Genomic DNA, 23,477 nt, shown 5'->3' with positions numbered 1-23,477 from the left:
ACCAAAATAACCTTCTTAACAAAAATAAATCCTCTTACACTTATAAGGTGAGCATGAATCAATCTTTTTTTATGATGTAAAATTGTATGTAATTATTTACTTTTTATTATTTATTTAATTTTAGTTGTTAAATTTATGGAAAAGAAAAAAGTCAAATCATAAACGAGAGAAACTATTCAGTTTGTGGCAAAATATTTGTACTTGTATGAAACTGAAGATGCATAATGCAAACCTGACATTTACTTTTAGTTCAGTTTGTGGAAAATGGTTGGCCTGGCTTTCTCTTTAAAACTTAAACAGTTATAAAGCATTACAAACTGTAACAATAGGGCAAAAGTACAGTATTGTTTTGTATTTTGTGTCTTTCTAATAAAGACAATTTTTTCCTCATTCAAGGTTGTTAAAAAAATACTGCTATAATATCTTATCGTTATCGTGACCTCAATATCGTGTATTGTATCGTGAGATTAGTGTATCGTTACACCCCTAATAGTCACATGGGGACACGTGGGTCTGCATACCTTTATCTTGGGGAGTCCTGCGCTGTTTAGGGACTGCGTTGAGGAGGAGGCAGAGATGACGCCTGACCCGCTGGCTGAGCTCAGGTCGCTGCCAAACGACAGCGAGGAGCCCAGGCCAGAGGTGGAGGACATGGACCCGGATCCAGAGCCTGAGGACAGTGAGCTCTGCCTGGCTTTACTCTGGCTCTGTCCGTCTCTCTGCTTCCGTCCCAGCGGTGGGGGCTGCAGCTTGAACTTGAAGGGGGACATGTGTGGGGGCTCCTCCCCCAGGTGTAGTGGGTGGTGGATGGGATGGGAATGAGTGTGAGGGTGGGCAGAGTGAGGAGGGTGTGGGAGGTGGTGGGCAGAGTGCCCCAGACTGGGATGGTGGTGGCGCTCTCCTCCCCTCTCTCCTCCGGCTGTAGCTGCTCGTTCTGCTCTCTCGGCGGCTCCTCTCTCAGTCAGACCGGCCTTGTCTGCGGCGGGCCGGTGGGGCTGAGGAATGACGATGTTGGGGTACTGGAGGAAGGCTCTGGGGCTGAGGCCGTAGTTGTACACCGACTGGGTGTGGGCCTGCAGGTAGCGCTTCATGTCTTCTGGGTTGAAGGAGAAGTGGGAGCCCAACATGGGTGACAAGGTGGGTGAGGGAGTGTAAGGGAGGTGGGATGTCGGGGTCATGGAGAGTGCCGGGGACAGAGGAGGGGCTAAGAGGCCGGCTCCGCCCGGCCCCGGCAGAGGGGACACGGGAAACGGGGACAGGGGCTCCTGGTGGATGCGGTGTCCTCCGGGGCCCCGGGATCCTGGGTGGCCCCCGGGGTTCCCCGGCCCTCCGTACATGCGGAAGAGAGTCTCGTGAGACAGACGGGGATGGATGATACTCCGGTAGCCTCCTCCGCCACCAGGTCCTCCTCCTCCGCCGCCGCTCACGCCCCTCTCCCCCCTCTCCTCTCCCGCTCCCGCGTTCCCCTCCTCGATCTCTGAGTTGACCGAGGTGCCGTCGCTGCAGTCGCTAACGGAGCCGCGGCCCATTCGCCGGGCCACCGAGCTGAACATGCCTCCGGGGCTCCGCAGGTCCTCGTTGGGGGAGAGGACTTCTGAGGGGGTTGAAGGAGGGAAGCGGAAATGGGTGCCTGCACCGGTCGGGACAGGAGGGGCGCTCTGAGGAACGCTGCTTCCTAAAGAAATCAATTTGAGAAAGCAGGAAAAGAAAGAGAGAAAATGTGGAGAGTTCTCAGAAATAATACACAACGTTCTCTTGTTTAATCCTGTGTAATCTTGCAGTCATTTTGCAGGATTATGAGATATTTAAGCATGCAGAGTAAAGTACACACATCACTACTCTGTTGAGGCTTACCAGTCGAGCCCATGTCAATGAAGGGGTAGTTAACCAACACCAGTTTGTTGAAGTTAAACTTATAAGTGAACCTCTTTCCTTTGGTCTTATGCAGGATTCTCTTGTTGTAGTAGTATCTGGAAAATATCATAAAACAGACAAGGAATAATGATTCAATGAGGGATTTGGTTTGTTTTAAACACAAACGACAAATGCAAACAGTGTTGAATGATGCACTCAAATATCTTATGCCACATTTTTCCTCTAAACCTACACACATAAACGAAGACCTCTGCACAACCCGGCGTTTCATTTAGAAGATGGGCTTCATGCTAAATAATCATTTCACAGAAGCCATTGAGACTGTGACAGATGTGCACACAGAGGCACACACTTTAATAAGCGCAAGTCTTTCATGCCCCCCCACTCCCCCCACTATGAACACGACAGATATTGCAGAGTGTTGTATGACATTTGCACAAAGCGGACCCAGAACGGCGAGCGGGGAGGAGGAAACGCGGGGGAGAAAGGAGGTGAGAGAAGAGAGAGACCCATGAAAACGGAGGATGGACTGAGCTGTGGAGCAGCGCAGTGATGCTGTGTGTCTGGCTGAGCAAATAATTAAAAAGATCAGAGACCAGAGTAAGCGGCGGTAGCACTGGGGCCAAAGGGTTTGGGGCTATTTTAAGTCTGCGTGTATCGTGAGGATACAAACGTGTCTGAGTAGTTTAGAGAGTGAGTGTGAATGGGGGATATCTGTGTAAAAGAATTATTTGATAAGTTCAGATGTCAGTCTGCCATCACAGACTCAACGGTACATTCTGTCCTTCATTTTACGAGATGGATGTATCTCTTATGTAACAGCAAAGTAAAGCCACTAATAATTCATCCCATCTTTATCTGTTTATGTAATGGCCATTCTCACTTTTTTCTAGCTTCCTCTCTCCCATGGTTCCTGCCTACAATACAAGGTTCCATTTTTATTAACCTTTGTCCAGCTACAGCTCTTTATGTAACATCTCTCTGCTTTCTTACCCAGATCCACATCCACTTTACGTAACCTCTAGATCCCTGGCTGCCAACCGACACACACACAAACAGAGAGATCGAGTGAAGGAAAGGGGAGAAAGAGCGGCAGAGGAACAAAAAGTGAGCATGTCCATCAGGGAAAGAACAAGCTTGTGTGCCACGTTTGCCAAAAAACACACCCCTGATCTATTCACTACCACCCGAGGCCTGGGATCAAATAGACTGTACTTTTTCTATCATGTTTGCATATCTGCTTGCTTTTATAGAACTAGACTTTGCTCCCCCACCCTCCAGCATGTGTCTGCTGGCACAAGTTAAGTGATGAGTGCTGGCAAAGATAGGAGCTTCAAGGTATGTAGGCATTGTTAAGCTAATCAGAGCCCATTGACTATCATTACACTGAATGGCAGTTATCTAGGAGGCAGCGAGTGTGTGTGCGCGCGAGTCTCCGTTTGTTGGTGGGGAGGTGTCGCCATTCACCCCCTCTTATTATGCTTATTACATGGACTTGTTGGGAACAGGCTGTTGCTCTTTTTCACTTGTTCTCCTCATCACCCCCTTCTGCCCTTATCCCACACCGATACCCCGTCTCCCACTTTCTCATTAACCAGCCTTCCCCTTTTCATCCCAACTCTCTCCCTGCACTCTCTCCTCATCCCCCGAGGCAAATGTGAGAGTGAGGGACAGACAGCGAGAGACAGGACAGGCCTGCACTGTTGAAAACATTGTTTACGCCAGGCACAAAGCAGCATGTAATTTCTGCTCAAGGGGAGACACTCACAAGGGCCGGGAAGGAGGGGAGAGAGGCGGTTGGGGGTGAGGGGAGGGGGAAGAGACAGGCAGGAAGCCAAGCAGAATTAAAACCACAACAGGAGTGTGATCGAATTAGCTGATGATAGAAAAGTCAGCGAGCTGGGCTACAGCCCACGCCAGGGTCCAATATTAGGACAGATTCAAAGGCAAGGAAACAAAATTACGCACAAACAAATTAACTCACTGTCATGTTGTAAAACCTAAACTTGATGTTGAAATTGCACAAATTTTCCCTCACTGTTAGGAATGGGCGATATTTTACCGATATACCGTCAAAAAAATTCCCCACGGTAAGAATTTGTCATCTCACGGTAAAAACGATAAATTCCCGTTGATGACGTTTTTGTGTAAAGTCGAATTTATGGTTCTGTGTTACGTACGTGAAGGAAGGAAGGAAGGAAGGAAGGAAGGAAGGAAGGAAGGAAGGAAGGAAGGAATGAGCCAGAAAGAAAGAAAGAAAGAAAGAAAGGAGCCAGAAAGAAAGAAAGAAAGGAGCCAGAAAGAAAGAAAGAAAGAAATGAGCCAGAAAGAAAGAAAGAAAGAAATGAGCTAGAAAGAAAGAAAGAAAGAAAGAAATGAGCTAGAAAGAAAGAAAGAAAGAAAGAAAGGAGCCAGAAAGAAAGAAAGAAATTAGCTAGAAAGAAAGAAAGAAAGAAAGAAAGAAAGAAAGAAAGAAAGAAAGAACGAAAGAACAAAAGAAAGAAAGAAAAAAGGATAAATTCCTGTTGATGACGTTTTTGTGTGACAAACATGCCGGATCTGAGAGCGAGATAGATTTATAGTTACAAAGGTGGAGTTGAATTGGTATTTTTTTATCGTCATTTTTATCGTTATCGGGATAAATGCCAGAAATTATCGTGATACATTTTTTAGTCCATACCGCCCATCCCTACTCACTGTTGCTCACAGATGCAAAAACAAATGCTGTTGATGAGCAACCTGTAGCGCTCTCCAATCTATGCTACATAGGGGACATAATGGTGAGTGATAAGAAGCTAACACAAAGCTCTACTCGACAGACATTTCTTCAAAGCAGGTTAAAACCAAACTTCCAGCCCATAACATCACATAAAAACTAATCACAAGTGCCATGTTAAACTAAACTAAACTGGAAATGAAATGGAACTGGCCTCTAATAAAGCAGAACTGAATTGCCTCAGGAATTCAATGGCGATATAAACAGCCCAAGTAAAGTGGGGAAACTTGCAGCATCTGACGCTGCGTTTGGAGCACATGGTCACCAATTCTTTCTCCATGCCACCCCACTCCCCCTCCCCACGCCGTCATACGGGCAGACAGTCTTTGAAGAGCATTTGAACTCACTTCAAAAGAGAAGAAAGAGATTCTTTGAGTGCCTGTGTTTAGCTGCTTACCACACACACACACACACACACACACACACACACACACACACACACACACACACACACACACACACACACACACACACACACACACACACACACACACACACACACACACACACACACACACACACACACACACACACACACACACACACACAGCCTCTTTCCGATACACTTAAAAACATGGGTGCATGTGTGATCCCACAGAACTACTACTTTTTGAACTGTTCGCTCTAAAAACGTGCTCTCACACCTCTGTCAGTTATAATAACTATGATATCAGTTTTAATAATGGCTCAGTTCTCAGGAAAATTGCTTAAAGGACATTGCAATACTGATCGTTAGGATAATCGAAGCTGCATTATAACTAATCTCAGACTTAGGCCACGTTTACACGTAGCCGGGTATTTACAAAAACTGATATTTTCCCCTCTACGTTTTCAAAAATATCCTCGTCTACACGGACCCGCATGAAAACGCTGTTAACGTCATGCCAGCCAATCAGAATCCTGGAAAAACATCAACAAATGACACGTGTAACTTCCAGTCAAGGCTGATTTATGGTTCCGTGTTACACCAACGCAGAGCCTACGGCGTAAGGTACGCGGCGACGCACACCGTACGGCGCGCATCGCCGCGTACCCTACGCCGTAAGCTCTGCGTCGATTTAACGCAGGACTATAATTCAGGCTTTACTTCCAAGACGGAAGAGTCTTTCGTTTGGAGTGACAGAAAAGTGGAGTTACTTTTAAGTGTGACTTTAGAATATTTAGAGTTTCTGGTGCATAATGTGACGTTCTGAAGCTTAAATCTCCGTTTTCCTCCGTTTAGACGCAAACGTGAAAACAGAGTTTTTGAAAATCTCCACTTTGGCTGGAGTTTTCAGAAATGATCGTTTTTGGGGGCTTTGACCTGCGTTTTCGTGTAAACGAACGGCCAAAACGCATGAAAACGCCTCAGTTTTTGCTCCGTGTAAACGGGGCCTTATTTTTTTCCAGTGTTGTCATACTACACCAAATACTTTTTTGGCAGTGTGATGTCCCCACAAGCGGTAGATCCAATAGCTCCCACTACAAAAATGTAGTTTTACTCTTAAAAAAGGCAGGATATATCAGAAGATCATGATCAAGAATTGATGAAGGAGATATATTTTGATAAAGGCAAATCAGTGCCGATCACAACTAATCATGTACTGAATTTTGATTACCAACAGAAATAAAGATGAAAGATAAACTGATATGTTTGGGACAAAAATTAATTTATGTACAGTTTATATAAAAAATTATTCCTCACAGCTCTTTGTATGAAAGTTTAATATGTTAGCTGTATAAGCTCACTAATCTTTTTCAATATCATTCCACACACACAAACACAAATGTCAGCACTAAAAATGAATTGTGCCAGCCTGTTTGCGTGCGCAGGCTGCGCCTTGCCCATTGTTGAGCTGTAAATAGGGGCTGACTGTGACAGGAAGTTGGGATTACAATACTCCCCATGCGTCCCATGTTTATTTTCTGCCTCTGTCGTCAGCATTGGCTGTTACACACAACCCTGTCTCATCTACCTCTACACATATGCACACACACCAGCTGCTCACACTCAAGTCAGTGCTTGTGCGCACACGTTGCACACGTGAAAGCTCTTTGTGTACGAAAAAAACCCAAAAACCCAGCTTTGACAAGTTTATTGAGTCAAAAGGGAAATTAAATGTGTTTGTGTGGGCACGTGTGCCTGGTTGGGGGTGTCGTATGCTCTGTTAATGGTTGTGTGTGCGTGTGTTCTTGTATTAAGCACTTTGCGCTACATTTATGTATGAAAAGTGCTTTATAATAAAGTTTGATTGATTGATTGGTTGTGTTGATGGAGGAGAATTTATTTATGTTTGTTTCGGCATGAAGAGGAGGATCTGGTCAGGTTCCGATCAGGCCAGTCACGTGCTCTGTGGGTACAAGTACATAGCTGACCTCAACTCTGTGTGTAGCGTGTGTGTGTGTGTGTGTGTGTGTGTGTGTGTGTGTGTGTGTGTGTGTGTGTGTGTGTGTGTGTGTGTGTGTGTGTTTGAGCGTGCCCAGATTGTGCGCTTTCCACCCTCATTGAAAATAGAGGCCTCATTCACTCAGGGACAAAGGCATACACACAGCACTCATGCAAGCTGAACACATACATGCTGCACATGGAGACAATGGAAAGACAATAAACATATGCATATGTTGAACACTAAGTCATACAGTGGTACTGTCCCTGGGTGCTCCCGCTGCAGTTCTCGTAGGCCCTAGCCGTTTCTACACAATATACAAAAACAGGGAGAACCTGTGACCTATAAATGGACCGGGCCAGCTTGGTGAGTAAGAGTGTGGATATTCAGCAGCATTTCCTGCAACATATTCTGCAGATGTGGTCATCAGGGTGAAAAAAAAAGGTGACTTTACACCATTATACTTATTACCAAAAGTTATAAATAGACGACATCACATACAAGCTCTCAAGTATGTTTGGCAGGCAATTAAACAATTTCTGCTCTATTTAAGTGTTTATCTGTGATGGCATTTTTGTAGCCATGGTGGCGCAATACAATTAAATGAACGTTGGAAATGAAGCAAATGCAAGCATGTGTGTAAGCAAGCTTGCCTGGGCAAGGGCCGGTACAATGGTGCATTTGTGATTGTGAATGAGTGCATGTGCTGTGTTGTTAATCTTTGCCAGCTGTGCGTGGCTGTCACCCTGACCTCTGACCGCCGTGTAAGAGCTGATGCTGGCTGATGACTGGGGGAGGCTTGGAGGTCCAAAGGAGCTGGGACCTCTTAGGATGATTACGCTCATTAGGCCAACAATCTGCAATGCATGATTGGCAACAGGTTTCTACCAGCCTCCTAAAGCTCATCGGCACAAGTCTGGCGGTGGTGCACGGAACTAAGTTAAGATTGAGGGAGTGTACTTTGATTTTTTTATATTTGTGTATCATTTCTTTATATTACCAGTAGGGATGGGCGGTATGGACTAAAAAATGTATCACGATAATTTCTGGCATTTATCCCGATAACGATAAAAAAAAATACCAATTCAACTCCACCTTTGTAACTATAAATCTATCAACACATTCAGTCTTTGGAGCCCCCAAAACACTGCTCTAAAAGAATACTAAATGCTACTAAACTACACCAATTAAATTGAATTAATAAAAACCAATTAAATTAGTAACACCTGTACTGCAAAACTGTAATGACTCAGATCCGCCATGTTTGTTACACAAACACATGATCAACGGGAATTTATGATTTTCTTTCTTTCTTTCTTTCTTTCTTTCTTTCTTTCTTTCTTTCTTTCTTTCTTTCTTTCTTTCTTTCTTTCTTTCTTTCTTTCTTTCTTTCTTTCTTTCTTTCTTTCTTTCTTTCTTTCTTTCTTTCTTTCTTTCTTTCTTTCTTTCTTTCTTTCTTTCTTTCTTTCTTTCTTTCTTTCTTTCTTTCTTTCTTTCTTTCTTGCTCATTTGCTTCATTCCTTCTTTCCTTCCTTTCCTTCCTTCTTTCACGCACGTCAATTTTACGCAGAACCATAAATCCGGCTTTACACAAAAACGTCATCAACGGGAATTTATCGTTTTTATCGCGAGATGACAAATTCTTACCGTGGGGAATTTTTTTGACGGTATATCATGAACGGTAAAATATCGCCCATTCCTAATTACCAGGGGATTCTCATGATGAATCTGCAGCAAAGTGGCTGCATCCATTATTTTATTCATTATCTTGACCAGAAACATTTAAAACAAACAGCTGGTTTCAAGCTTTGAAAAATATCCAAGCAGAATACATGAAAGAAAAGATCTCGTTATGGATATGTAAAACACAGACAAGTGTAACAAGGATAGTACATTGAACAACTAATGAATTTTGATTACCAACTAACAACAACAAAAAATTGCATGCATTTTTCTCGACAAAACACACACTCCACACAGTATGAACGTAATCCTCTCAACAGGAGTGGGAATTTCACAGCAGACGTGGGAACGGGAGGCCAGGATGACGCATGGGCCGAGGCTGCGTCCCCTCAACGGAAAGCCGGCACATACGCACATGTCCGCACACAATGCAGCGGGCCTGATTAAGGGAATTTCCACCATGTGCATGGCAGACAGGAAAGAATAAGAACACTGGGGTAAAAATAATAATTACAAAGGCTAAGTGATAAAAAGAACACTTCAAAACAAGCATGCCTTTTCAAGTATGCGTGCATGTGTTTGTGGCCTAATTGCCACATGCAGGCTGCGCTCTCCATTATTAGAAGACTCCAGGTTTTCTCCATATGAGGAGAACAAGGTGGCCTGCTCTCCAACAGCCTACTCCATATGGGGACAGTTACCATGCACATGGGTGATGTGTGCACCTCTCGTATAACTTCAGGAGTCTTTCATGCCAGTAAACCTCTCGCCACATGATGTGTAACTTGAGGATTCACTTCAAGTGTCTCGTGGAGTGAAGTGGTGACAGAAGCTCTTGTGTCAAATCAGGTGATAACATGGATGTTGGTGTGTGTGTGTGTGTGTGTGTGTGTTGTTTCATTGACTGTCCCTCTCTTTCTAATCCTGACACAGAGAGAGATAAACTGTCTGGAAGAGGTTGGACGGGGACACAAGTATGAAAGAGGTGAAAGTCCTGTGCAGAAAACTCACTGATAATCAGCCTGTAATGCTGCTCCATCAGAGCACACTAAGACCTACTATATATAAGCACTTACTGAAGCCTAAGCTCCGAACCTGCCAAGGCTCCTAAGGATGGACGTGCTTTTAATACATGCCTTATTACAAGCCTAACCCCCTTCCCCTACTTTCTTCTTCTATCTAATTCAGGTATTCTAAATCCAGATTGCATGTCTGAATGACTGTGTCATTAGATGTGGGCAAACAAGTAATTTTAATGCTTGGCCTCCTCAAGGGATCCCATCTGCAAAAGAAGTTATTTGAATCGCGTCAGTAAATGAGTGTACGTAAGCCGTGCCAGGCCTAAATTAGCAATCAAATGCATTTCCATCCTTTGCTGGGCTATGTGGCTTTTTTTAAAAGTACTTAGTCTAATCTCAGCTCACTTTGTCAGTACACAACAAGGTAGAAACGTAAGACACACTAAATGAGATGATGTGCTTACAATTGAGATCAGCTGAGGAGAGTTCCCCTGGTAAACACAGTCACCAGCCACCGTAACAGGTACATCTGGTAAACCTAATGAAGTGGCGACTACTCGCCACCTTCCCTCTCATCTTTCATCGCTTGCTTTCTGTATTATTAAAATCTGATATGGAGACAAGTTGACACGATCAGGATTCTTAAATTGGCAATCCAGCAACATGGATCTAGGGATGGGTACTGAAAACCAATGCTAAAGCTGTACGAGATACAGACTACAGACTAATAAAGAGGTAAGCTCCAGGACAAATGGTTCTTCTTTAAGTATTTATGTAACATCAGATTATCACAACTGACTAACGCGTTACATTCTGCTCTCCAGCTGTGGTCTCCTGCCACGGCCAGCTCTCTGAAGTGTGGCTGCTGAACCCCATCAAATGTAACCTAAATATCGACAAAAAGCTTACTAATGCAACATTGCATTTCTTTGGATGCTGCATTTGAAAAGCAGCTACTGTATCCCTGTTTATGCATATGAAATATCAAGCATTATTCACTGCAGGACAAAGGGGACAACACAGAATAATACTACAAACAATATGGAGTGGGGAGGGGGAGAAAAAAAAACCTCTATAGGAATATCCAGCATGCAAGTATTACCATGACAATAGTATTTTGTGGACTTACAGCTGGGGTCATGACCGCAGCTGCTGGTCAAGTTTAGCTTCTACTATGCTCCAAGTAGATGTACAATCGTTCATTTGGCCAGTTACATCTTCACACCTCCTGGCTCACATTTTATCCATAGAAATGATTGTACACCTACTTGGAGCATAGTACAGTGTAGTAGCTAAACTTGCCAAGTTAATATCTTTTAACTCACCCTCCCATAGCAACTATGGAAAAAGCAGAAGCCTCAGCGATCATGTTTAAAAAAATAAAAAATCAAACAGTAAGACAGCGCACCTGCAATGTTATTATGGGATTATGCCACACCCAAAAGAGGATATATCATAAATTGACTAACGGTTGCTATTGATCAATCTTCAGTGATACTCACTTTGTCTGTCTGCTCAGGTGATGTTGGACTACAATCACACAAACTGTAACACTTGTGGATCCCTGCTAGATCGTTAACCAGGCAATGTCGGACAATGACTGAGGCCACGTTTACACGTAGCCGGGTATTTACAAAAACAGATATTTTCCCCTCTCCGTTTTCAAAAATATCCTCGTTTACACGGACTCGCATGAAAACGCTGTTAACGTCATGCCAGCCAATCAGAATCCTGGAAAAAACATCAACAAATGACACGTGTAACTTCCAGTTAAGGCTGATTTATGGTTCCGCGTTACACCAACGCAGAGCCTACGGCGTAGGGTACGCGGCGACGCACACCGTACGGCGCGCATCGCTGCGTACCCTACGCCGTAGGCTCTGCGTCGATTTAACGCGGGACCATAATTCAGGCTTTACTTCCAAGACGGAACGAGAGTCTGAGAGAATTTAAAACAGGTAAAATAAAATAAAATATTGACGGTGGCCAAACAAATTGTAAACACAGGTCGCACTCATGACGCTGCTGGTGACGTTTCTGTCGCATAATGTGACGTAAATCTCCGTTTTCCTCCGTTTTCTCTGTTTAGACGCAAACGTGAAAACGGAGTTTTTGAAAATCTCCACTTTGGCCGGAGTTTTCAGAAATGATCGTTTTTGGGGGCTTTGACCTCCGTTTTCGTGTAAACGAACGGCCAAAACGCATGAAAACGCCTCCGTTTTTGCTCCGTGTAAACGGGGCCTGATGCATCAAACATTTAAAGTACTAGCTCACTCATTGTGTTTGGGCTCCAAGAGGGTTGATTTTCAATTGATGATGTTCATTTCTTATAAACTTCCACCTATTTGATCCTATTGATCAGTTCAACGTGCATATATATTACCACCAAGTCCACTTCAAAGGAACTTGCTTAATTTTCTTGTGCAGCAAGTTTCAGCCTACCTTAGTGCCCTGCTGAGCTTATCATAGTTCATCTGAGGTTTACACTTCCGGGCCCCCCAGAGCCGGGCCACTTCATCTGGATCCTTGATGACAAACTCGCCATAGTCCCCCTGCCAGGCGATCACGTCGTGATACTCCTCTTTCCTGAGCAGCTCCAGGATGAAGTGCCATAGCTGGATCTGCCTGGAGCCGGGGCTAGACTCCGGCTTGTAAGCCCAGTCTGGAAAGGCAAACCCTGTGAGAGACAGATGAAGAAGAGCTGAGGGTTAGACGGGGTCATCTGAACATTGCTAGGAGCAGTGAAAGATGATACAGCGAGCACAAGTTCTATTCCAACAATAAGAAATGTTCTTGGAGGACATGCGACACCAAGATGAGTCAACCCTCCATCTGTAGAGAAATTCAGACTCTGGAAAAGTTTTGATGGAGGGCAAAAGAAAAGATGATTATAATTAGGTTTCAACAGCTGTGGCCATTTCAGGTGACTGTTGTAAAACTCAGACGAGGATTACACATGTCTGGCCAAGTACGGATCACATACACCCATGCACTGCTGAATAGAGCGCCCTCATTCATAATTTACACGGCCCATACCTGTATTTATTATTTTTACTCTACAGTCGGTATTTGACACAACTGTAAGGTTATTCTCAAGCAACGTCGACTTCTGAATGATGTGAAAGTGAAAAGCCATGACAAAGGCCAGAGAAAAACAAAGCAAAAACAGAACTGATCAAGAAATGCAACAAAAAACTATTTTAGAATCATTGTAATGTGGCAAATTCTGCTGACAGTTAATTCTAATCATGAATATTGAAGGCTCTTCATCAAACCGCTTTTCTGTAATGACATTAGTTCACCGCCTTAACACAGCAGCTCTTCACAGGAAACCCACGCACACTGAAACCTGAAACTACAAGTGAAGGTTATTGTCAGTGGGCTTCGTGGAACAGTCGGGTACATGAAAAACATTTCCCCCTCTTTCCTCTCTCATGGAGTCACTCTTTCCCTTCACCAGAGGAAAACAACACGGGCCGTCATCTCTCCTGTCAATCTCTCCATCCCTCTCCACCCTCACGTTCTAAGAAAATGCTAAGTTAGAAAATGCAGAATGTGACTGTGGGCGTGGGTATAATACTGAGTGTACGTGTGCTCAAATAGACCAGTCTGAAAGAGTCTGTGCTCGCGTTGAGAATGAGTGTTGAAAAATGTTTGTTCAATTCTCCCACTAACATTCTGTCATCTGGGTGCTGAATAAAATTCAACACGACTGAGCAAAAACAGATTATTCTAAAGCAGCATTTCACCTAGGTTTGCCTGGATTTCACTTAAATCACCAGTCGGCCTAATAGATCTGACAGACGCATAAATGTGACGGTTGTCTCAGCAAAGAAATGCTTACGTTTCATTGTGGAGGTCATTTAATGCCCACTAGTCTTGGTGACACTGTTTTTATAAGTTATGAAAGCATCCCTAATACACTGAATGAGCAGGAAAAATATAACTACCCATATGTCATGAAATATAGTACAATGCAACTACATATTAGGAATGGGTGATATTTTACCGTTCACGATATACCGTCAAAAAAATTCCTCACGATAAGAATTTGTCATCTTGCGGTAAAAACGATAAATTCCCGTTGATGATGTTTTTGTGTAAAGCCTGAATTATGGTTCTGCGTTAAATCCACGCACAACGTATGTGAAGGAAGGAAGGAAGGGAGGAAGGAAACAAGGAAAGAAGGAAGGAAGGGCGAAAAGAGGAAGGGAAGAAGGAAGAAGAGAGCAGGAGGAAAGAAGGAAGGAAGGAAGGAGGGAAGGAAAGGGGAGAAGGAAGGGAGAAAAGAGGAAGGGAAGAAGGAAGGAGAGAGCAGGAAGGAAGGAAGGAAAAAGGAGAAGGAAGGAAGGAAGGAAATGAGTCTGAAAGAAAGAAAGAAAGAAAGAAAGAAAGAAAATGAGTCTGAAAGAAAGAAAGAAAGAAAGAAAGAAAGAAAATGAGTCTGAAAGAAAGAAAGAAAGAAAGAAAGAAAGAAAGAAAGAAAGAAAGAAAGAAAGAAAGAAAGAAAGAAAGAAAGAAAGAAAGAAAGAAAGAAAGAAAGAAAGAAAGAAAGAAAGAAAGAAAGAAAGAAAGAAAGAAAGAAAGAAAGAAAAATTCCCGTTGATACGTTTTTGTGTAACAAACATGGTGGATCTGAGAGCGAAATAGATTTATAGTTAAAAAGATGGAGTTGAATTGGTATTTTTTTTATCGTCATTTTTATCGTTATCGGGATAAATGCCCATCCCTACTACATATACAGAAAAAAGACAAGTGCGACAACAGATTCTCATATTTCTATGACAGCACTACACAAGTTATACTGGATTACAGAGAGAAGGATCTCTCATAGTTTCATTTCATTTCCAATATTTAAAACATGAATATTACAAGTGCTCTAAACTGGAACTAAAACTAAAACTTTGCATATCATCCTGTCAAGCGCCTTTTTGACAGATCTATTTACAAGTAGTAGTAGTTTCTATTCTCAGCATAATTTTATTTTTACTTTACTCAGGACATTAAACAAAATGACACTGTTACTCGTGTGAAACTGAACGAAATACAAACGACAGCAGAAAAAAATAAGATGAGACAAGCTAAATTTGAAACTGCTGGACAAAATGGGTCTAAATGATCATATTAGGAATTTGTTGACATTTCAGCCTACAGAGGAAATGAAGAACCCCGATGATCTCCTCTGCACTCGTCTACCCAGGCATATTAAATAGCTACTTAACATGTTCATGAAGGTTTTCGGTGTTTAGTTCAAATAAACCGAAAGGAAAGTTTCATTCCTGTTTCTCTCCTCTGTGTCCTGTGTGTTAAGCAGCTATTTCTCCCCACTTGTTGGTGGTTTTCTTCCACAGTGATGTCTTTATAAGGCATGGTCAATGAATCACTCTCACCTACTCAGAAGTCATATTGTGATTGAGTGATATTCAGAATTTTTTTTCCAGACGATGTACGAGATGCCCACACATTTTCCATCTCCAAATTCCAGAAAAACAAATTATCAGATCTATGTATGATTCAGACAGTAGGAGGTCCACAGCAAAGTGTATAGTCATCAACTTCACTTTAGCTACAGATGCTTCTTTTAACAAGCATTTCTATATGTAAAAAACTGCTGGAAAGGGCAAACTTTGTTATTAGTGTCTGTAATTTCTCAGACTTTCCAGACCTACATATGTAAGAGGCAGTTAACTGGTTATTGACAATGTAATTTTGTTTTTTTCTCACCCTCCTCCTCTTGCAAACATTCAGATAAATTCCAGTGACATGATCAAACACTGCATGAACACCCACAGGGCAACAGAACAGACAACAGGGTTGTCTTAATCATGCAACCCCAATCCGGGTCACAACTTTTAACAGAAGGATGAAACGGTAAATACACACAACAATGTTGACCTTCCCGTACACTTGGACTGCAAGTTACAACACATTTTGTTTTTCCTCGCACAATGAAAACAACTTTCACTACGCCAGAACAAGTAGAACTGAGGTGACTGGTCCGATCTCCATCTGGCTGAAATAAATAAATAAATGATAAGTGCTGACTAGATCTTAACCATCAACCCCGACACGTGGCTGTCAAACAACACAGCTGCTCCGCTGAAGCTGCTCAGTGACCAACGTTAGATGACTGTATGGGTATGTAACTGTATGCATGCAAAGTAAGGAGTTGTTAATAATGCGTGAGCAAAGCTCATGAAACAAACAGCAGAAGAATATTAAAATAAAGTGGGAAAGAAAGTTTTTAAGCTGCAATACCGGAAACTGTGCAGTGAGTTGGCCTTCTGCGCATGCGTTTGATTGTGCACATTTCTTCTTAATGATCTTTTTTGACTTTGGCAGAGGTCACTATGCACTGATAACATTTCAGGTCACAGAATGAAACTGATCCTGAACAGATACTTGGAGGAGCAGTAATCTGACTGTGAGGCAGGAGGACATTTTCTACTTGAAATGACACATGATCAGGGCGGCAAAAGTGACAACTCTGATTACAAAACATTCAAGAAGTTGCTTCCCGACTAACTGGCATTGATAGTTATGTGCTAAAACGACAATTGTCTAAAGTTACCTGCTATCTTTAATGCCTTATTACAGTGAAACGTTGGTCATACCATATTAGTGATAATCAAAAACAAAAAAGTATAAAATAACTGCTGTACAACCTAAACCAGACTGATCTGCTTTGTAAAAAGGAACAACGGTGTTTTTTAGTGGGTTTAACAACAATGCAAAGACAGGGCTCACTTCTACCAGAAGCATCAGCTAATCTCTGAATCCTTGAAACTCGACATCAAACATAAAACAGATCACCTTTTAGAACTTTGATATTTTTTAGCAAACAGGTCAATGGGGAGGTTTCCTCAGCAACAGTCATTTAATTAAACATTTAAATATAAAATCAGGCTTTGATATATTTCCCCCCTAATTATTCCCTATTAATTCATTTTACAGTGTGTGGTATACATTCAGTTTTACTATGTGTAATGTGTCAAAGCAATGCTCCTCATACATCGGTTTTCTCAATATTAAGTACAAGATAACATTTTTTTTAATCTTTGCTAATTTTAAGTCGAAAAGAAATTCTACTTATGTGAAAGAAAAATGTTTTCCACCAAATTTAGCTGCATCAGCGTCCCTAAAAATAAAATGGAGCCTTGATGAGTCTTTGTCATGAGCAACAGTATATATAAAAAACAGTACAGAGCACAGGTGTTGTGTACTTGTCTCATGTAACTTAACAGAAACATGATAAATGTTCCATGCTGTTTGTTGCACAAGGATGAGCAACTCCCCTACATAAGGTGCGCATGTGTTTGTGTTGTTGCATGTATGTGAGAAAGATAAAGAGACAGAAGAGTACAACCAAAGATTGTATATAAAAGTGGTCAAAACCTCCATATCTGAAAAACTGAAGCCAACACAACCAACCATAAACATGTATTCTTTCTGTTGGCCTGAAGAGGGCAACTCCTGCAGAAACAAACTGCATAAAAGTCTATGAAAATGAAGAAAGAAAAAAAAAGAGTCATATTTGTCCTTGATTTATTGCCTCAATAAACATTTTCTATAATGATATCAGTCACCAGTTGCCTTATCTTTTGTCCTGGCTGATGCAGCTTTGGCAATTTAGATAAAAAACAGACAAAGCATGGAAGACTTCTGAACAAGGACAACATGTGACTGGTACGTTATTACTCCATAGACATGCAGATTTTTTCCCCGTTCGTGGTGTTTGGCTTTAAAATACCCAAATTCTTAAGTATGAAATTACAACTAATGGTTGCCTACAAACCACTGGATGAATTCACTGGTTAATCAACTAGCTGCTGCTTTTCATCAACAGCAATTCAAGTACATTTCTTTCAAATGGCAATTTATTTTTTTCTTTACCTAAAAGCAGGTAGCATTTGAGGTGTCATCTACAACTATGAGAAAAAAAGAAAAAGTGATTATGTTTTTATGTCTTTCTGAACCAAAACATGAGATTCCCCCTTAAACGAAGGTTCATAATAAGCCAGTAATTTTGTGCACCATTACACCCCTGGTGTGTGAGCTATGTGTGTGACAGAGATGGTAAGGATTATGTTCAAAAGAATGCCGAGAGAAAGAACAGGTGTCTTTGTCCTAACCACCCAGACTCCAACCCAGACTATCCTCCTGACTCACACTGGATCAACTATCACACACACACACACACACAGACAACACGTGCACTCTGATCCGTTTCATCGGTCTAATACACCCGAAACGAGAATTTTGTTGGGGAATTTTTGGAATTTGCACGTATGCTAAGCAGGTAGCACTTGTGAAACTGTACAAGGGGACGTATAGAAAAAGTAGAGCTGAAGTGGGGAAAAGCCTGGAGAGCTCAACATAACCCCTACCACCACACTTAACCTTTTCTGACCTCCACTATCCCTTTATTTGGTTCCTTTCCTCCCGCGCCCCACCTCCCCCCCAGGGGAGACACAAGATAGCCATTACGGCATGCATACACAGGCCTCAAACTCACACACACATAAGCATGGGCCGCATCAATAATGTAGAAACTGGTGTGGAGGGTTGACGATAGGGGTGAGCCTAATCTCTGCCCTGGGACACCAGAGAGAGTGCAAGTGTCTCAAAAAGTGTGTGTGTGTGTGTGTGTGTGTGTGTGTGTGTGTGTGTGTGTGTGTGTGTGTGTGTGTGTGTGTGTGTGTGTGTGTGTGTGTGTGTGTGTGTGTGTGTGTTGGGACTATTGAGGGGCAGGTGTTAGAAAGTACTGTAAAGAAAGCAAAAAGGAGGAGAGTGCAGGGAGGGTGAGGGGTTGAAGTGAAAAAGAAAAAGTAAAGATGAGATGGGATGCAACTCTAGTGCAAGTAAAAAAAGAAAAGTAAGTGGACGAATAAGAGATAGGGAGGGGGGAATCTGGGAAACGAGTGTGAAAAAGAGGAGAGAGAAAGAGACAATGGCCTGTGTGGAAGAGGGGGTGGATGGGAGTGGGGGGGATTAAGGGAGCGATGAGATCATAGCTCATCTGGTAGTCTGTTGTCATCCAGGTCAGATTGCTTAGCACCCCCCTCCCTCCTTTACTCCATGCTTCTCTCATTCCCACTCCTATTCTCCCTCTCCTCTCTCGGAGCGTGGATGACACTTTTCCTGCAACTTATGATCCTTTTCCATTATACAGTTTTGACTTGACTCGCCTCGGTCCAAGTCATTCTCCATTACAGTTCAGTACCACGTCAATGTGGGTGGGGCCTCTTGTCCCACGTTGCTCCATCTGCCTGGATGCGGCCATTGGCCATGAGGTACAGAAATGTGTTCGATTAATTGATTTTAAATCGTAATCGCGATTATGTAATTAGAACGATGTTTAAACGTGAAAATCGTAAAATCGATTTTTTCACTTTTTTTTTTTTTTTTTTTTTACCTTGTCTGCACACATATTAATGATTGATGGAAATACCTCTCAATACCTGCGACAAGTGCCCCATCGGAGAGGCTCTTTAGTGTAGGAGGGGGCGTTGTAACATGCCACCGGGCCCTCAAGCCAGATGCGGTAGACCGGCTCGTGTTCCTTGCAAAAAACTTGCAAATGTGAATAGCAAATGTAATGACTGACATTACACACCTCTACCTCCTTCATGGGTTGCATTATTATTTAGCATGCAAAGACCCAGTTTAGTTTAATTAGAAAATGTCTTGTTTTATTTAATTGGAAATATAACTTACTGTATGTTTGCAAGTGCTGATTTGCTGATTTTTTTTTCAGAGATAAAACTAACTAAAATATTTTATTATATTTTTTAAAACTTTTTTTCAACTTATTTTACAGAGTTTTGCACTTTATTCATTCATTTTTGGTTTAATAAGAGCAAAGTTTGCACTTAAAGCCCAATGGGGCAAATGTTCAATAAAAAAACAGCATATTTGAAATCATTTCTTTGCCTTTTGTCAATTCACAAAATAATCGTAATCGTAATCGAAAATCGGATTTTGAGAGAAAAAAAATCGAGATTTTATTTTTGGGCAAAATCGAACAGCCCTAGTAACCCGTACTGTCACACAGTGGAAAACCCTTAAAACAGAGTAGAGCCAAGCAGAGCCAAGCTGAGTAGGTAATAGTGGAAAAGGCTTATTAGTGGCAGGGCCTGTTCAAACTTTGAACGCTGCTGTGATTTCTGCTACGTGTGCTGGTCACCAGTGCACCAGGACAGGCTGCTGAAGAAAAGGGAAGACGGAAAGAGAGAAGATTTGCCAATATACCGCCTTGTCCTGTTTATACAGATCAAACTAAAAATGGCACAATCACAGGTCAGTGTTTGAATTCAGACCTCCAGCCAGGATTCAGGGGTAGGATTGCTCTGGGTCAGTGAGACTGGTTACCCTTCTAGAACCTAAGTTACGCCACTGGTTCTACCTCTGAATACATACATAATTTTGTTGTATGCTTTGTTGTATGCAATGACAATAAAAGTCTGAAGTCTCCCAAGGCTTAACAAAGGGAAACTGGAAGTTACACCTTGGGGTCGTTCACATACAAAATGAAGTCTGTGCAAAAGTCCTGCCTTGAAAGTTTGTTTCTTGCCTTGTATAAAGGTGTTATTAAGGGCTTGCATACTGGCATTCTGCAACATTTATGTAAAAGTGTGCCACAAATTATACCCCAAATTATAACTGCCTTCACATAATCACCCAAGGAAGAATCCTGCAAACACGTCCTTGCATGCATGAAACCTACATAGGGTGTCATGTCAATTGCGCCCGTGTGCCTGTGTGTAAATCAAAACAATAATGGCAGAGGAGAGGATGCTGTCAGCTTTCCTCATATTTATGTCATTTTGTGCAAATTCAATCAGCGTTTTCTTACCATGTTAATGTCAAACTGAATAACTGTGACCGATGCTTTGGCCTGATGATGGGCGACATCCCTTCCTTGATGTAGAAGGATGTTGTTCCTTCAGTCGTTCTAAAATCAGACCATAATGTAGCGCCTGACTTCAATTTCGTTTCAACGTTTCTATATTTACCCAATTTCATATTGATAAATTTTGAGCAAGTGACTAAAAATAATAATGTGTGGTGCAGACAAAAGTTTCCTCAGTTTTTTCTCCCACATTTCTGTGAAGATGCTGCACACATACAACCAACGTGATCAGAAAGTTGAAAGTCTTACATACAATAAGGAGTCTCTCCTTTTTTACACTTTCTTGTCCACCCCGGGGGGTGGAGAAAAAAGAGGGGATCAAATTGTATGCCTTTCAGGAAAAAGAGGAAAATGTTCCACAAAGAAAAGCCAGTATGTCCTGGCCTTTTAATTAGAGGTTATAGGTCGTAATGTTTTCTAGATAGTTCAGTAATTTACATAGTCTGTCCAAAACAGTCAGCGGTTGTAATTACTATTTGCTCCAAAAACTTGGGCATCCAAGTACTTGCAGATCTATAGTTACATAAAATACACAAATACACTAATCTTAGCTGCCAATTTAATGTTTGGCTATGTCATTTCACAGAAAAGACTGATCACCAAACAAGAATAAATAAGACATTGAAGTTCACCTGAGCAGGCTGTGGGGGAAAGGCTCTTCATGGATACAACCTAAGACTATCAATCAAGCAAAAATACAAGGTCTTGTGTAACTTCTCCGTCAACTCTAGTATAGTGTTACTCTAGTTTCCTTGTGGATGGCTGCGGTATTTAGATTTCACAATTTCCTGGAGTTCATAATTAATTTAATCCGTCAGTGCAGTTTAGATCAGCCTTAATTTGTCTCTCACATCTCTCATGTCACTTCAAAAGCCTTTCAGTGAATATTGCTATTCTAAGAGCTGAAACAACGGCAACCAAAATCATGAACTCCCATCACCTAAAATGAACCAATTTGCTACTTTTTGTTGTCCTAATGGGACAATTTGAGAAACCCTGTGGCAGAATGGCATAGTGGAACATTTGCAACAAGAAAATTAGTTTGTACTGTAAATTATGTGGGAATGGTGCTTATGTGTGCTCAACCACACATCACTGAAGTATGTGACAGATGTAGCCCGACCACTCTTCTGTTACTGATGCTATTTTAATAGCGAGTTGAAGTGTCTGTGAGTTTAGAGCAGTATTTTCAGATATTTGATCAAAACAGATTTAAATGGGCCTCTGGAGAACAAGATGCTGGACCTAGTGTAACACCGGCCAGCGTTACTTCAGCTTTTAGAAGTACAGACAACAAAAAGAAGAGGAAGGTACACAAATACAATCCTGAGTGAGAAAAAGATTTCCCTCTCTTAACATTCAATGAACCACGTGACACACACACACGAACCTCTTATTAGGGCTGCACGATTCTGGACAAAATGAGAATCACGATTTTTTTGCTTAGAATTGAGATCACGATTCTCTCACGATTTTTTTCCAATATAACATTTATTGCACTTATTACTTTAACTTTGCAACAGCTGAACAAAAATATAATAACAATAAACATCTCTTGTCTTCTTTACACAAACCTTTGAATAATTTAAACAATAATAACAATTTTGAACAATATTTGTTCCTCCCTGAGTTGAACACCCTTTCAGAAAGGGGACTTGTAACAGATCCTGTAGTTCTGAGGCAACAAATTATTCCTCTGGCTGGGATGAACCCCCCATTGCCTTTTGCTGCTATTAAGAAGCTGCCGATACAAAAGGTAAACGTTACAAAAAATATGATGGTGCCTGATAAGAGACTGGCATCAACTTTGTAACAGCTGACATTGAACATAAAAACAATAAACATCCAAAAAAATAAAAAAATAAAAAAATTCGTCGTCATTTGGAAATGAGATTGCGTTCAAGCATGAATCGAGATCACGATTTTTTAACGATTAATCGTGCAGCCCTACCTCTTATCCTCTCATTCTCTCTTCCTGAGATTAAATGCTCATCTGACAACACTACTAGTACAACTTTGGATTTTGTCAGACTTCTCTCACACTTAAAAAGGAAAATGTGTGGAAATTAACTGGTGATCTATAACTGCGTTTAAAAAAAACAAAAAACCCAAACCCCCCAAAACTCAGGATAACAGAGCTGGCACTTACATGCCAATGAGGGCAAAAACTTATGGGAAGGAAGCAAAGGCAGACAGGCAGTCAGACGAAGTATTAGAGTGAAAAGAGACATGAGAAGAGAATTCCATAGCTGCGAGTCCTACTCAGCATCAAATCAACTGACAGGCCTGTGCCAAACTCACAGCAAAATTGCAGACTCAGGCTTTTTATACAGAGCCAGGGCCTCTGAACAGCCATTAGCAGCAGTTGGTTGGCACTGTACTGCTTTAACCCCACTCTACTTTAGAATGGTTGTGGGAAATGAACACTACAAGTGTGTTAGTGTGTATGTGGACAAGGGAGATGAGGTCACTGTCTGCTACGAGTCTGTAAAAGCCCTAAAACTTAAGGGTTAGGGTTAGACAAGTCAGTAATTGCCTAAAGCGCATTCATACACAAGTATACACAGCTTTGTCACAGCTTCTTTGATGAGTGAAATAGCCTAAAGGTACTGAGGAGGATTTCATAGAGAAGACAGAAACACAAGACCATGAGGTGGACGGGCGAGAAAGAAGGATAATGAAAGACTAGTACTTTGAGACAGAAAGTAAGAGTGAAAGAAGGAGGGAGGGTATTCTGTAGGAGGGTAATCAGAGCCCATGTGCCTAAATCCCAAAGTGTCTGGGCTCTTCCCACCAAGTCCATTAAAAATTTATGAGGCCAATACTAGAGGAAGAATGAGACACAC

General features: G+C 41.9%; 1 protein-coding gene across 1 annotated transcript in view; it reads right to left on the bottom strand.

Moving 5' to 3' along the window:
- The window catches only part of erfl3 (Ets2 repressor factor like 3), a 57,985-nt gene that overhangs the window by 4,644 nt on the left and 29,864 nt on the right, over positions 1-23,477 (bottom strand). Inside the window, exons 3-5 of the mRNA XM_061717153.1 lie at positions 12,162-12,396; positions 1,855-1,970; positions 522-1,675 (exon numbers count right to left, since the gene is read on the bottom strand). Coding sequence (XP_061573137.1) covers positions 522-1,675; positions 1,855-1,970; positions 12,162-12,396 — 1,505 coding nt within the window. The remainder of the gene's footprint in view (positions 1-521; positions 1,676-1,854; positions 1,971-12,161; positions 12,397-23,477) is intronic.

This window comes from Cololabis saira, chromosome 3, assembly GCF_033807715.1.
Source record: "Cololabis saira isolate AMF1-May2022 chromosome 3, fColSai1.1, whole genome shotgun sequence".
NCBI classification, from domain to species: Eukaryota; Metazoa; Chordata; class Actinopteri; order Beloniformes; family Belonidae; genus Cololabis; species Cololabis saira.
The sequence above is the reverse complement of the archived record's forward strand: the minus strand, read 5'-3'. Positions and strand labels throughout refer to the sequence as shown.